This window comes from Tursiops truncatus, chromosome 11, assembly GCF_011762595.2.
Source record: "Tursiops truncatus isolate mTurTru1 chromosome 11, mTurTru1.mat.Y, whole genome shotgun sequence".
NCBI lineage: Eukaryota > Metazoa > Chordata > Mammalia > Artiodactyla > Delphinidae > Tursiops > Tursiops truncatus.
Genome location: NC_047044.1, coordinates 74728822 through 74741406, shown reverse-complemented (window position 1 = coordinate 74741406; position 12585 = coordinate 74728822). Strand labels below are relative to the sequence as shown.

General features: G+C 37.8%; 1 protein-coding gene across 6 annotated transcripts in view; it reads right to left on the bottom strand.

The window, feature by feature from the left end:
* Positions 1-12585, bottom strand: part of CPNE8 (copine 8) — a 309410-nt gene that overhangs the window by 20445 nt on the left and 276380 nt on the right. The window contains exon 18 of one of the 6 annotated variants that reach the window (XM_073788857.1): positions 4-11836. The exons of the other annotated variants lie outside the window; for them this stretch is intronic. Within the exon in view, the coding sequence (XP_073644958.1) occupies positions 11485-11836 (352 nt within the window). The 3' untranslated portion in view covers positions 4-11484. Of the gene's footprint in view, positions 1-3; positions 11837-12585 lie in introns of those variants that run through there. 6 annotated transcript variants of the gene reach the window in all.

Sequence of the window (12585 nt, the reverse complement as noted above, 5' to 3'; positions counted from 1 at the left end):
GCAAAGAAAAGGTAAAGAATGCCACAAAGTAAAACATTTCCTCTCGACATGATAGTTGCTAAATATAACTTGGAATAGCCAACAAACATTTTAATCTCAAGAAAATATTTAAACATATCTTAAGAGCCTATATATGAAAACTCTCAAATATGCATTTTTTTCTGAAATAGCACACTAGAATAACAGCAACATTACTGCATGCTGGCACAAAGAAATGCCTGGCTGTCTTAGAAATTCATTCACTAATAAAAGGTGAGCTGGATGGTATGTTAGCACAGAGGAATGGCTACAGCTTTTGGAAATAGACATAATGGCTAAGCAACATATTATGTGTATGATCTTCAGTATAACATTACATAAGCTATCTGAACTTTATTTTCTCATCTTTAAAATCAAGATAATGCAACTTTGTATTGTTAATAAAGAAATTTCATGTATGGTAGTAAATATTTATACAGTTATATAACTGGTAGATTTTATATATGGTATATTATATAAGTGATTATGATTTTTGTTTTGGAACTATATAGCAGTGATGATTGCCCAACATTGTGAATATGCTGAATGTCACTGAACTGTAAACTTAAAAATGGTTGGTTTTATGTCATGTGAATTTCACCTTAATAAAAAAAATGCAACAGAAGAAACATTTTTTGACATAGCTATAGTTCCAATTCTTAATACGTGTTAAATTGGTGAAAGATGGGAAGGAGAATTATAGCAAACAAAGACAAAAATTAGGTATGTAATAAGAACATATTCTAGTACTGAATTCTCACCAAATAATACTCAGACATTTAGAGGAGAATTTTATGACTATATTTTATCTCTTTTTTTCCATTGTGTTCTACCATTATGGGTATCTAGATTATATTCTCAATAGAATGAGTTTTATGATTTTTAGTACATAACTAGTATGCCGGTCATATCTAGTAATGAGCAAGCACTGTGGTGCTTGTAGGAGATAAATAGTTAACAAGAAGACTTTGGTCTACTTTCATAAAAAATCATCAAGTAAATCACAGAAAAATTGATTTCAAGAAACTTCTTTTGATTACCAATGAAAATTTTTCAGTACCTGATGGACTCTAAATAATAAATTTTTAACAGTTTGGGGAAAAACCAATAGCATAATATGACAGGGAAAAACTTATTTCTTGTAAAGCAGAATTTATAACTATATGAACAAGAAAATATTTACAACTTTGCCATAGACAAGAGAAACTAATAATTGCTCATGCTGTTAATAAAATGATTGGTAATTTTATAGATTGATGAAGATAATACAGCAAGTGATATGTTCATACACTGAGGAGTCAGTTAAAAATAGCATTGAACTTGTTCTACAACATATAGTCAAAAATGCTCTCACAATGTTGAACAATTGATCTTCGACACTAAGGAATTTGTATTAATTTGATGGTAACACAGCAATGAAAAAATCCAAAGCAGGTATGAACCTACTCTCCTATTTTATGCTTAAATATTTTTTCTTAAGAAAAGATGTAAGATAATCTCCCTCAGGAATTCATTTTTTAATTTTTAAATACCCATTATTTTTAAAAAGCATTTTTTACTGACTATGCTTCAAAAACATATGGATTATATTTCATGTGATTAACAGGAGGTTATAAATAGTGAGAAAAACTTCTATGAGTACAACTCTATGGCTTTTATGCTTTTCATACCAAATGATGTGTTGAAAGTGGTGAGAAGATGGAAAGTTGAGCATTATGCAATCTTATGAATATCACTTCAAGTGGCTTAACTGATCCTTTTTCTGGGGGGGGATGTTTACTTTTTTAAATTAATTTTTATAGGAGTAGATTTGAATTACAATGCTGTGTTAGTTTCTGCTGTACAGCAAAGTGAATCAATTATACATATATATATATATATATATATATCCATTCTTTTTTAGATTCTTTTCCCATGTAGGCCATTACACACTATTGTGTTGAGTTCCCTGTGCTATACAGTAGATTCTCTTTTTTTTAAATTAATTAATTAATTTTTATTTTTGGCTGCCTTGGGTCTTTGTTTCTGTGCTTGGGCTTTTCTCTAGTTGCGGTGAGCAGGGGCTACTCTTCATTGCGGTGTGCAGCCTTCTCATTGGGTGGCTTCTCTTGTTGCAGAGCATGGGCTCTAGGCGTGTGGGCTTCAGTAGTTGTGGCACTCAGGCTCAGTAGCTGTGGCTCGCAGGCTCTACAGCGCAGGCTCAGTAGCTGTGGTGCATGGGCTTAGCTGTTCCATGGCATGTGGGATCTTCCCGGACCAGGGCTCAAACCCGTGTCCCCTGCACTGGCAGGTGGATTCTTAACCACTGTGCCACCAGGGAAGTCCCTACAGTAGCTTCTTATTAGTTATATATTTTATATATAGTAGTGTGTATGTGTCAACCCCAATCTCACAATTTTTTCTCTCCCTCACCTTTCCCCCTTGGTAACTGTAAGTTTATTTTCTACGTCTGTGACTCTATTTCTGCTTTGTAAATAAGTCCATTTGTACTATTTTTTTTAGATGCAACATATAAGAAATATCATATATTTGTTTTTCTCTGCTTGACTTACTTCACTCAGAATGACAATCTCTAGGTCCATCCATGTTGCTGCCAATAATATTATTTCATTCTTTTTTACGGCTGAGTAATATTCCATTGTATATATGTTCCACATCTTCTTTCTCCATTCTTCCATCAATGGACATTTAGGTTGCTTCCATGTCCTGGTTATTGTAAATAGTGCTGCAATAATCATTGGGTTGCATGTATCTTTTTGAATTATGGTTTTCTTGGGATATATGCCCAGGAGTGGGATTGCTGGATCATATGGTAACTCTATTTTTAGTTTTTTAAGGAATCTCTATAGTGTTCTCCATAGTGGCTGTACAAATTTACATTCTCATCAACAATGTAGGAGGGTTCCCATTTCTCCACACCTTCTCCAGAATTTATTGTTTGTAGATTTTTTTGGATGACGGCCATTCTGAATGGTGTCAGGTGATACCTCATTGTAGTCTGATTTGCATTTCTCTAGTAATTAGTGATGTTGAGCATTTTTTCATGTGCCTTTTGGCCATCTGTATGTCTTCTTTACAGAAATGTCTTATTAGATCTTGTGCCCATTTTTTGATTGGGTTGTTTGTTTTTTGATATTGAGCTGCATGAGCTATTTATATATTTTGGTGATTAATCCCTGGTCAGTCACTTCATTTGCAAATGTTGTGCTGGCCAAAAAGTTCATTCGGGTTTTTCCATAAGATATTTTCTCCTTATCTGTGGGTTGTCTTTTCATTTTGGTTATGGTTTCCATTGCTGTGCAAAAGCTTTTAAGTTTAATTAGGTCCCATTTGTTTATTTTTGTTTTTCTTTTCATTACCCTAGGAGGTGGGTCAAAAAGATCTTGCTGCGATTTATTTCAAAGTGTGTTCTACATATGTTTTCCTCTAAGAATTATAGTATCTGGTCTTACATTTAGGTCTTTAATCCATCTTGAGTTTCTTTTTCTGTATGGTGTTAGAGAATATTCTAATTTCATTGGTTTACATGTAGCTGTCCAGTTTTTCCAGCACCACTTACTGAAGAGACTGTCTTTCTCCATTGTATATTCTTGCCTCCTTTGTCACAGATTAGGTGACCATAGGTATGTGGGTTTATCTCTGGACTTTCTATCCTGTTCCATTGATCTATATTTCTGTTTTGTGGCAGAACCACACTGTTTTGATTAATGTAGCTTTGTAGTATAGTCTGAAGTCAGGGAGCCTGATTCTTCCAGCTCCGTTTTTCTTTCTCAAGATTGCTTTGGCAATTTAGGGTCTTTTGTGTCTCCATACAAATTGTAAATTTTTTTGTCTAATTCTGTGAAAAATGCTATTGGTAATTTGGTAGGGATTGCAATGAATCTGTAGACTGCCTTGGGTAGTATAGTTATGTTGACAATATTGATTCTTCCAATCCAAGAACATGGTATATCTCTCCATCTGTTTGTGTGATCTTTGATTTCTTTCATCAGTATCTTATAGTTTTCTGAGTACAGGTCTTTTTCCTCCTTAGGTTTATTCCCAGGTATTTTATTCTTTTTGATGGGATGATAAATGGGATTGTTTCCTTAATTTCTCTTTCTAATAATTCATTGTTAGTGTATAGGAATGCAAGAGATTTCTGTGTATTAATTTTGTATCCTGTAACTTTACCACACTCATTGATAAGCTCTAGTAATGTTCTGGTAGCATCTTTAGGATTTTCTATGTATAGTATCATGTCATCTGAAAACAGTGATGGTTTTATTTCTTCTTTTCCAATTTGGATTTCTTGTATTTCTTTTTCTTTTCTGGTTGCCTTGGCTAGGGCTTCCTAAACTATGTTGAATAAAAGTGGCAAGATGGACATCCTTATCTTGTTCCTTATCTTAGAGGAAATGCTTTCAGTTTTTTACCATTGAGAATAATGTTTGCTGTGGGTTTGTCATATATGGACTTAATTATCTTGAGTTAGGTTCCCTCTATGCCCACTTTCTAGAGTGTTTTCATCATAAATGGGTGTTAAATTTTGTTGAAAGCTTTTTCTGCATCTCCTGAGATGATCATATGAATTTTATTCTTCAATTTGTTAATGTGGTGTATCACATTATTTGTGTTTATTGAAGAATCTTTGCATCTCTGGATAAATTCCACCTGATCATAGTGCATGACTCCTTTAATGTGTTGTTTGATTTGGCTTGCTAGTATTTTGTTGAGGATTTCTGTGTCTATGTTCATCAGTGATATTTGAGCCTGTAATATTCTTTTTTTGATACCTTTGGTTTTGTGTCAGGTTGATGGTGGCCGTGTATAATGAGCTTGTGAGTGTTCCTTCCTCTGCAATTTTTTAGAATTGTTTCAGAAGGATAGGTGTTAACTCTTTTCTAAATGTGTGACAGAATTCACCTGTGAAGCCATCTGGTCCTAGACTTTTGCTTATTGGAAGTTTTTAAAGCACAATTTCAATTTCCATATTTGTGATTTGTGTGTTTATATTTTCTATTTCTTCCTGATTCAGTCTTGGTAGGTTGTGCATTTCTAAGAATTCGTCCATTTCTCCTAGGTTGACCATTTTATTGTCATAGAGCTGCTTGTAGTAGTTTCTTATGATCCTTTGTATTTCTGTGGTGTCCATTGCAACTTCTCCTTTTTCATTTCTAATTTTATTGATTTGAGTCCTCTCCCTTTTTCTTGATGCGTCTGGCTAAAGTTTTATCAATTTTGTTTATCTTCTCAAAGAACCAGCTTTTAGTTTCATTTATCTTTGTATTGTTTTCTCCATCTCTATTTATTTCTGTTCTTTATAATTTCTTTTCTTCTACTAACTTTAGGTTTTGTTTGTTCTTCTTTCTCTTGTTGCTTTATGTGTAAGGATAGGTTGTTAATTTGAGATTTTTCTTGTTTCCTGAGGTAAGATTGTATTGCTATAAACTTCCAAGAACTGCTTTTTCCAAGTCCCATACATTTTGTATCGTCATGTTTTCATTGTCAATTTTCCCTAGGTATTTTTTGATTTCCTCTTTGATTTCTTTAGTAATCCATTGGTTGTTTAGTAACATATTGTTTAGCCTCCATGTGTTTGTGTTTTTTTTACCTTTTTTCCCTGTAGGTGATTTCTACTCTCATAGTGTTGTGGTCAGAAAAATGCTTTATGATTCTGAATTTTTAAATTTACCAAGGCTTGATTTGTGGCCCAAGATGTGATCTTTCTTGAAGAATGTTCCATGTGCACTTGAGAAGAATGTATATTCTGCTGCTTTAGGATGGAATGTCACATAGATATCAATTAAGTCTATCTGGTCTAATGTGTCATTTAAGGCTTGGGTTTCCTTATTAATTTCCTGTCTGGATAATCTGTCCATTGGTGTAAGTGGGGTGTTAAAGTCCCCCACTATTATTGCGTTACTGTTGATTTCCCCTTTTATGGATGTTAGCATTTGCCCTATATATTGAGGTGCTCCTATGTTGGGTGCATATATATATTTACAATTGCTCTATCTTCTTCTTGGATTGATCCCTTGATCATTATGTAGTGTCCTTCCTTGTCTCTTGTAACAGTATTTTAGAGTTTATTTTGTCTGATATGAGTATTGCTACTCCAGCTTTGATTTCTATTTTCATGGAAAATCTTTTTCCATCCTCTCACTTTCAGTCTTTATGTGTCCCTAGGTCTGAAGTGGGTCTCTTGTAGACAGCATAATATGGGTCTTGTTTGTATATCTATTCATCCAATCTATGTCTTTTGGTTAGAGCATTTAATCCATTTACATTTAAGGTATTTATTGATATGTATGTTCCTATTGCCATTTTCTTACTTGTTTCAGATTTGTTTTCGTAGGTCTTTTTTCTTATCTTCCTCTTTTGTTCTCTTCTCTTGTGGTTTTATGACCATCTTTAGTGTTGTGTTTGGGATGCTTTCTCTTTTTTGTGTGTGTATCTCTTGTAGTTTTTTAGTTTACTGTTCCCATGAAGTTTGGATATAGCAATCTGTATAGGTACAAGCTTGTTTTAAGATGCTGGTGTCTTTCCCACCTAGAGAAGTTCATTTAGCATTTGTTGTAAAGCTGGTTTGGTGGTTCTGAATTCTCTTAGCTTTTGCTTGTCTGTAAAGCTTTTGATTTCTCCATCAAATCAGCTCGGTGGTTTGTGGCCACCTGGAGGGGTGGGATAGGGAGGGCGGGAGGGAGGGAGATGCAAGAGGGAAGAGATATGGGAACATATGTATATGTATAACTGATTCACTTTGTTATAAAGCAGAAACTAACACACCATTGTAAAGAAATTATACTCCAATAAATATGTTTTAAAAATCTAAATGAGAGACTTTTTGGGTAGAACATTCTTGGTTGTAGGTTTTTCCTTTTCATCACTTGAAGTATATTGTGCCACTCCTTTCTGGCCTGCAGAATTTCTGCTGAAAAACCTGTTGATAACCTCATGGGGATTCCCTTGTATGTTATTTGTTGCTTTTCCCTTGTTGTTTTTAATATTTTTTCTTTGCCTTTAATTTTTGTTAGTTTGATTAATATGTGTCTCAGCATGTTCTTCCTTGGGTTCATCCTCTCTGGGACTCTCTATGCTTCCTGGACTTGAGTAAGTGTTTCTCATGTTAGGGAATTTTTCGGTCATATTATCTTCAAATATATTCTCGGGCCCTTTCTCTTTCTTCTCTCCTTCTGGAACCCCTATAATGTGAATGTTGGCATGTTTAGTATTGTCCCAGAAGTGTCTGACACTGTCCTCATTTCATTCTTTTTTTCTTAAAAAAATTTTTTTTAGATTGAAGTGTATTTGATTTACAATGTTGTGCCAATCTCTGCTGTACAGCAAAGTGACTCAGTTATACACATATATACACTCTTTTTTTATATTCTTTTCTATTATGGTTTATCACAGGATATTGAATATAGTTCCCTGTGCTATACATTAGGACCTTGTTGTTTATACATTCTTTTTTCTTTATTCCGTTCTGTGGCAGTGATTTCCATCACTTTGTCTTCCAGCTCACTTATTCATTGTTCTCCTACATTTATTCTTATACTGATTCTTCCTAGTGTATTTCAGTTACTGTATTGTTCATCTCTGTTTGTCCTTTAAATCACACTCCTTCTTAAACATTTCTTGCATTATCTCGATCTGTGACTCCATTCTTTTTCTGAGATCTTGCATTATCTTTACTATCATTACTATTAATTCTTTTTCAGGTAGATTGCCTATCTCCTCTTCATTTAGTTGTTCTTGTGGGTTTCTACCTTTTTCCTTCATTTGTACCAATTTCTCTGTCATCTCATTTCATCTAACTTACTGCGTTTGTGGTCTCATTTCCACAGGCTGCAGGATAATAGTTCCTCTTGCTTCTGGTGTCTGCCCCTTGGTGGGTGAGGTTGGTCCAGGGACTTTTGTAGGCTTCTTGGTGGGATGGACTGGTGTCTGCCCTCTGGTGGGTGGAGCTGGGGCCATGTCAAAGGGTGTGTTTTGAGGTGGCTGTGAGCTCAGTACAACTTTAGGTAGCCTGTCTTCTGTTGGATGAGGCTGGCTTCCTATTTTGTTGGTTGTTTGGCCTGAGGCTTTCCAGCACTGGAGCTTGCAATTTGTTGGGAGGGGTTGTGTCTTGGTGCTGAAATTTTGGCCTCCTGGAGAGCTCACTCTGATCAATATTCCCTGGGGCTTCTGCAACCAGTGTCCTTGCCCCCATAGTGAACTATAGTCAACACTTTGCACCCCAGGATACCCTCCAAGACCCCTAAGTAGGGGTAGCCCAGGTTCCTATGGAGGTACTTTGTGCTGGGTCCCAGTGCACGTGAGACCTTTGTACACCCTCAAGATTGGAGTCTCTGTTTCCCCCAGCCCTGTAGAGCTCTTGCACTCAAGCCCCACTGGCTTTCAAGTCTGAATGCTCTGGGGGTTCTTCCTCTCGATTCAAGACCCTCAGACTGTCTTGGGAGGGTTATTTTTATGTGGGAACATCCCTGTGTAGCCTGTGCAGGTTAAATATTTTTTGGTGCAAGCATGGTTTTTAGTATAGATGACTGTCACCTTTTCCCTCAGTGTATGCTGGCCATTATCCCCTTGATAGGAGATGTGACTGATATTGTGGTGACCAGAGCCTGCACTGGATATTGAGCAGGGCCTCCCTTTTGCTCTGTGGTTGTCACTGCCGTGTTAGAGGTGGGGTTTGCTCCACATTTGTTGGAGTAGAGGCCCCAAGATCTGTTTCTTAGCTGTGTTTCTGATCTGCAGTGTGAGGTAGGCAGGATTGGATCACTCCCACTGGGAGGAAAGCCACTGAATATTCCTCTGGAGTTGTTCACCTGTGGGTGTGCTCTGTCATGTCACTTTTTACCCTTTGTGCAAGTTCTCAGATTACACTGTTGTTGGCACTGCTCTTGGCCTTTCCTTAACTGTGGGTATGCCTACAATTGGCCCTGGTGTCTTTCATATGTTTTCACCAGGCCATCAGTGTAGGTCCACTGAAGTCAGGTCCCAGGATTGCAGTAATCATGGGTCTGGACACCCTGTGGTCAGCTCAGACTCTAGCCTGGTACAACCCTGGCATGTATGTTCCCACAAAGTCTACAGCTGCTAAAGCTAGACCCGTCTTTTCTGTGGGAGCACTTGTTGTCCATTCAGATGTTCTGTAGGCACTGAGTTTACAAAGCCAGTTGCGGGGGTGTCAATTCACATTTTGCACAGCTGCCAGGAGAGATTTCATCTTTTCTTCCTTAACTGCATGGCCTCTGGGGCTTAGCCATGGTTTCAGCGCCACCTATCTGTGTGGGCCACTCACAGGCGTCTGCTCCTGAGGCTTTCCAGAGCACATGAGTCCACCCAGTGAAGAGAGGGCACAGAGGAGGCAACAGATGGGGTTGTGGGAGCCCATATGGGAATGGGTCATGCAGGGGAGCCGGCAGCCATGGGAGTGAGAGAGCCAGCTGGTGGCCTCAGGTATGAGAGAGCTGGCCCTGGTGGGAACAGAGTATGCTGGGGTGGGTATGCTAGGGTATGGTGGCCAACAGTGCAAGAGAGTCAACTCTGGCAGGAGCCCTTCCTAGTGCCTGGAGAGGCAGGGGCCGGCATGTGGGGAGAGAGGATGCAATGGTAGCCCCACCCCTTTTGTGTCATTCAACAATGGCACTTCACTTATATTGCAGTCTGGGTTTCTTCTACAAGCATTCCCAGTTGTGGATTTCCTCACTCCCATCCCCTCAGGCTGTCTCGTTGAGGCCAACACCATTCTTCTCCCCAGGTTTGCTCTCCAAATCCCAAGTTCCAGTACCCAGCCCCCTTCTGCACTGGTGGATGCACGTCTCAGCCTGGGGCATGCAGGGCTGTGGCACAGACTATCTGTGTAGGTCTCACTGTGTCCTGTTTGTCACAGACTGGTTGCTGCACTTTCCTCCGGTAGTCCCTGAAGCTTCCCATCTGTTCCAACTGATCTCCCCACCAGTGAGGGGGCTTCCCTGGATGCAGGAACCTCTCCTCTCCTTCAGCTCCCTGCCCAGGGCTGCAGGTCCCTTTCCACTTCCTCTCCTCTTCCTTTTCTCTTATTTCATCCTACCCAGTTACATGGGGATCTTTCTTGTCCTTTTAGGTGTCTGAGGTCCTCTGCCAGTGTTCATGTGGTGCTCCGTGAGAACTGTTCCCTTCTTAGATGTATTCTTGATGTATTTGTGAGGAGAGATGAACTCCATGTCCTCCGACTTCTCCACCATCTTGGCAGAGTCAGATTGGGGCCCCAGGTTCAGCTCCAGAAGCCCACTTTGATGCAAGTAAGCCTTCAGCCTCTTCGATGGCCTCTGGGGCAAGGCACTGCTCCATTGTGCGAGTGGGGAGAGAAGTGAGTCTTCCACCTGGGGGCATTTACTTCTTATTTCTCTTTCAACACTTCTTGTTACCTCTTGAGAAAGTCTCAGTTGTTGTTACTACGTCTTTTTGCCCGCAGCTTTATTGAGGTATAATTGGTATATAAAAAACTGCACATAATTAATATAAGCAATTTGCTGTGTTTCAACATATGTATATACTCATTTTACCATCAAAACAATCAAGGTAATAAACATATCCATTAGCCCCATTTCCCTGTGTCCCTTTCTGTGTGTGTGTGTGTGTGTGTGTGTGATTCAATCGCCTTATTTGTTATGGTTCTGTACAGGCTTTCTATGTCTTCCTGATTCATTCTTGGTAGGTTGTAACTTTCTAGGAGTTTATTCATTTATTTTAAGTTTTCCAATTTTTTGGAGTCCAATTGTTTGTAATAGCCCCTTATAATATTTTTTATTTCTGTGACTTCAGTTGTAATGTCTGCTCTTTCATTTCTGATTTTATTTACTTGAGTCATTTTTCTGCTTAGTCTAGCTAAAGGTTTGTTGATTTTATTTATATTTAAAAAAACCCAACTCTTAGCTTTGCCAGTTTCTTTCTATTGTATTCCTAGTCTCTATTCCATTTATTTCTGCTCTAATTTTTATTTAATTTTAATTATTATTTCCTTCCTTCCATTAACTTGTGCTTAGCTTGTTGTTCTTTTCCTATTTCCTTGAGGTATAAACCTAGGTCATTTGAGATTTTTCTTCTTTTTAAAAATGTTGTCTTATCATTATAATTTTCCCTCTTAGTACTGATCACACCCCAAAAAAATAGTACAGTAGTATACAGTATACCATAACTTTTGGTATATTGTGTTTTCATTTTTCTCATGATATTTTCTAATTTCCTTTTTGATTTCTTTGACCCAATGATCACTCAAGAGTGTGTTCATTTCCATTTGTTTGTGAGTTTTGTGATTTATTTTTGTTATTGATTTTTTTTCCATTGTGTTCAGAAAAGATACTCAGTATGACGTCAATCTTCTTACATTTAATGAGACTTGTTTTGTGACTCAGCATGTGATCTATCCTAGAGAATGTTCCATGTATGCTTGAAAAGAATATATATTCTGTTGCTATTGAATGGAATGTTCTGTATATGTCAATTAGGTTCCATCTGGTCTAGAGCATTACTCAAATTTGCTGTTTCCTTATTTATTTTCGGCCTGGGTGATCTATTCATTATTGAAAGTGGGTAGTGAAGCCTTCTAATACTATTGTATTGATGTCTATTTCTCCCTTCAGATATGTCGATTAAAAAAATATGCTTAGGGGGCTTCCCTGGTGGCGCAGTGGTTGAGAGTCTGCCTGCCGATGCAGGGGACACGGGTTCGTGCCCCGGTCTGGGAAGATCCCACATGCTGTGGAGTGACTGGGCCCGTGAGCCATGGCCGCTGGGCCTGTGTGTCCAGAGCCTGTGCTCCACAACGGGAAAGGCCACAACGGTGAGAGGCCTGCGTACCGCAAAAAAAAAAAAAAAAAGCTTAGGTTCTTTGATGCTTGGTCTATACATATTTATAATTATTATGTCATCCTGTTGTATTGACCCTTTAAAATTTTTGTTCTTTTTAATAAAAATTGTATTTAAGGTGTACAACATGATGATTTGATACACATATACACAGTGAAATAATTACTACAGTCAAGCATGATAACATATCATGATGTCACATAGTTACCATATTTTTTGGGGTGTGATCAGTGTACTTGAAATTTACCCTTTTAGCAAATTTCCAGCATTCAGTGAAGTATTTATTATAGTCATCATACAATATATGAGATCTCTACACATATTCATCCTATGTAATGCAACTTTGTACCCTGTGACCAATAATATCTCCCCATTCCCTTTACCTCTCCACCTCTGTTAACCACTGTTCTAAAACTCTGCTTCTATGTATTCAGCATTAAAAATTCTACATATAAGTGAGATGATGTAGTTTTTCTCTTTCTGTGTCTGGCTTATTTCACCTAGTATAACATCCTTCAGGTTCATCAATGTTGCAAATGACAAGCTAAAATATATATATATATATATATATATATATATATAATTATATAAAATGATATATATCACATAAATTGACCCTTTTATTATGTAATGACCTTTGTCTGTTGTGACTTTTTTTTTGTGGTATGCAGGCCTCTCACTGTTGTGGCCTCTCCCGTTGTGGAGCACAGGCTCCAGATGGGCAGGCTCAGC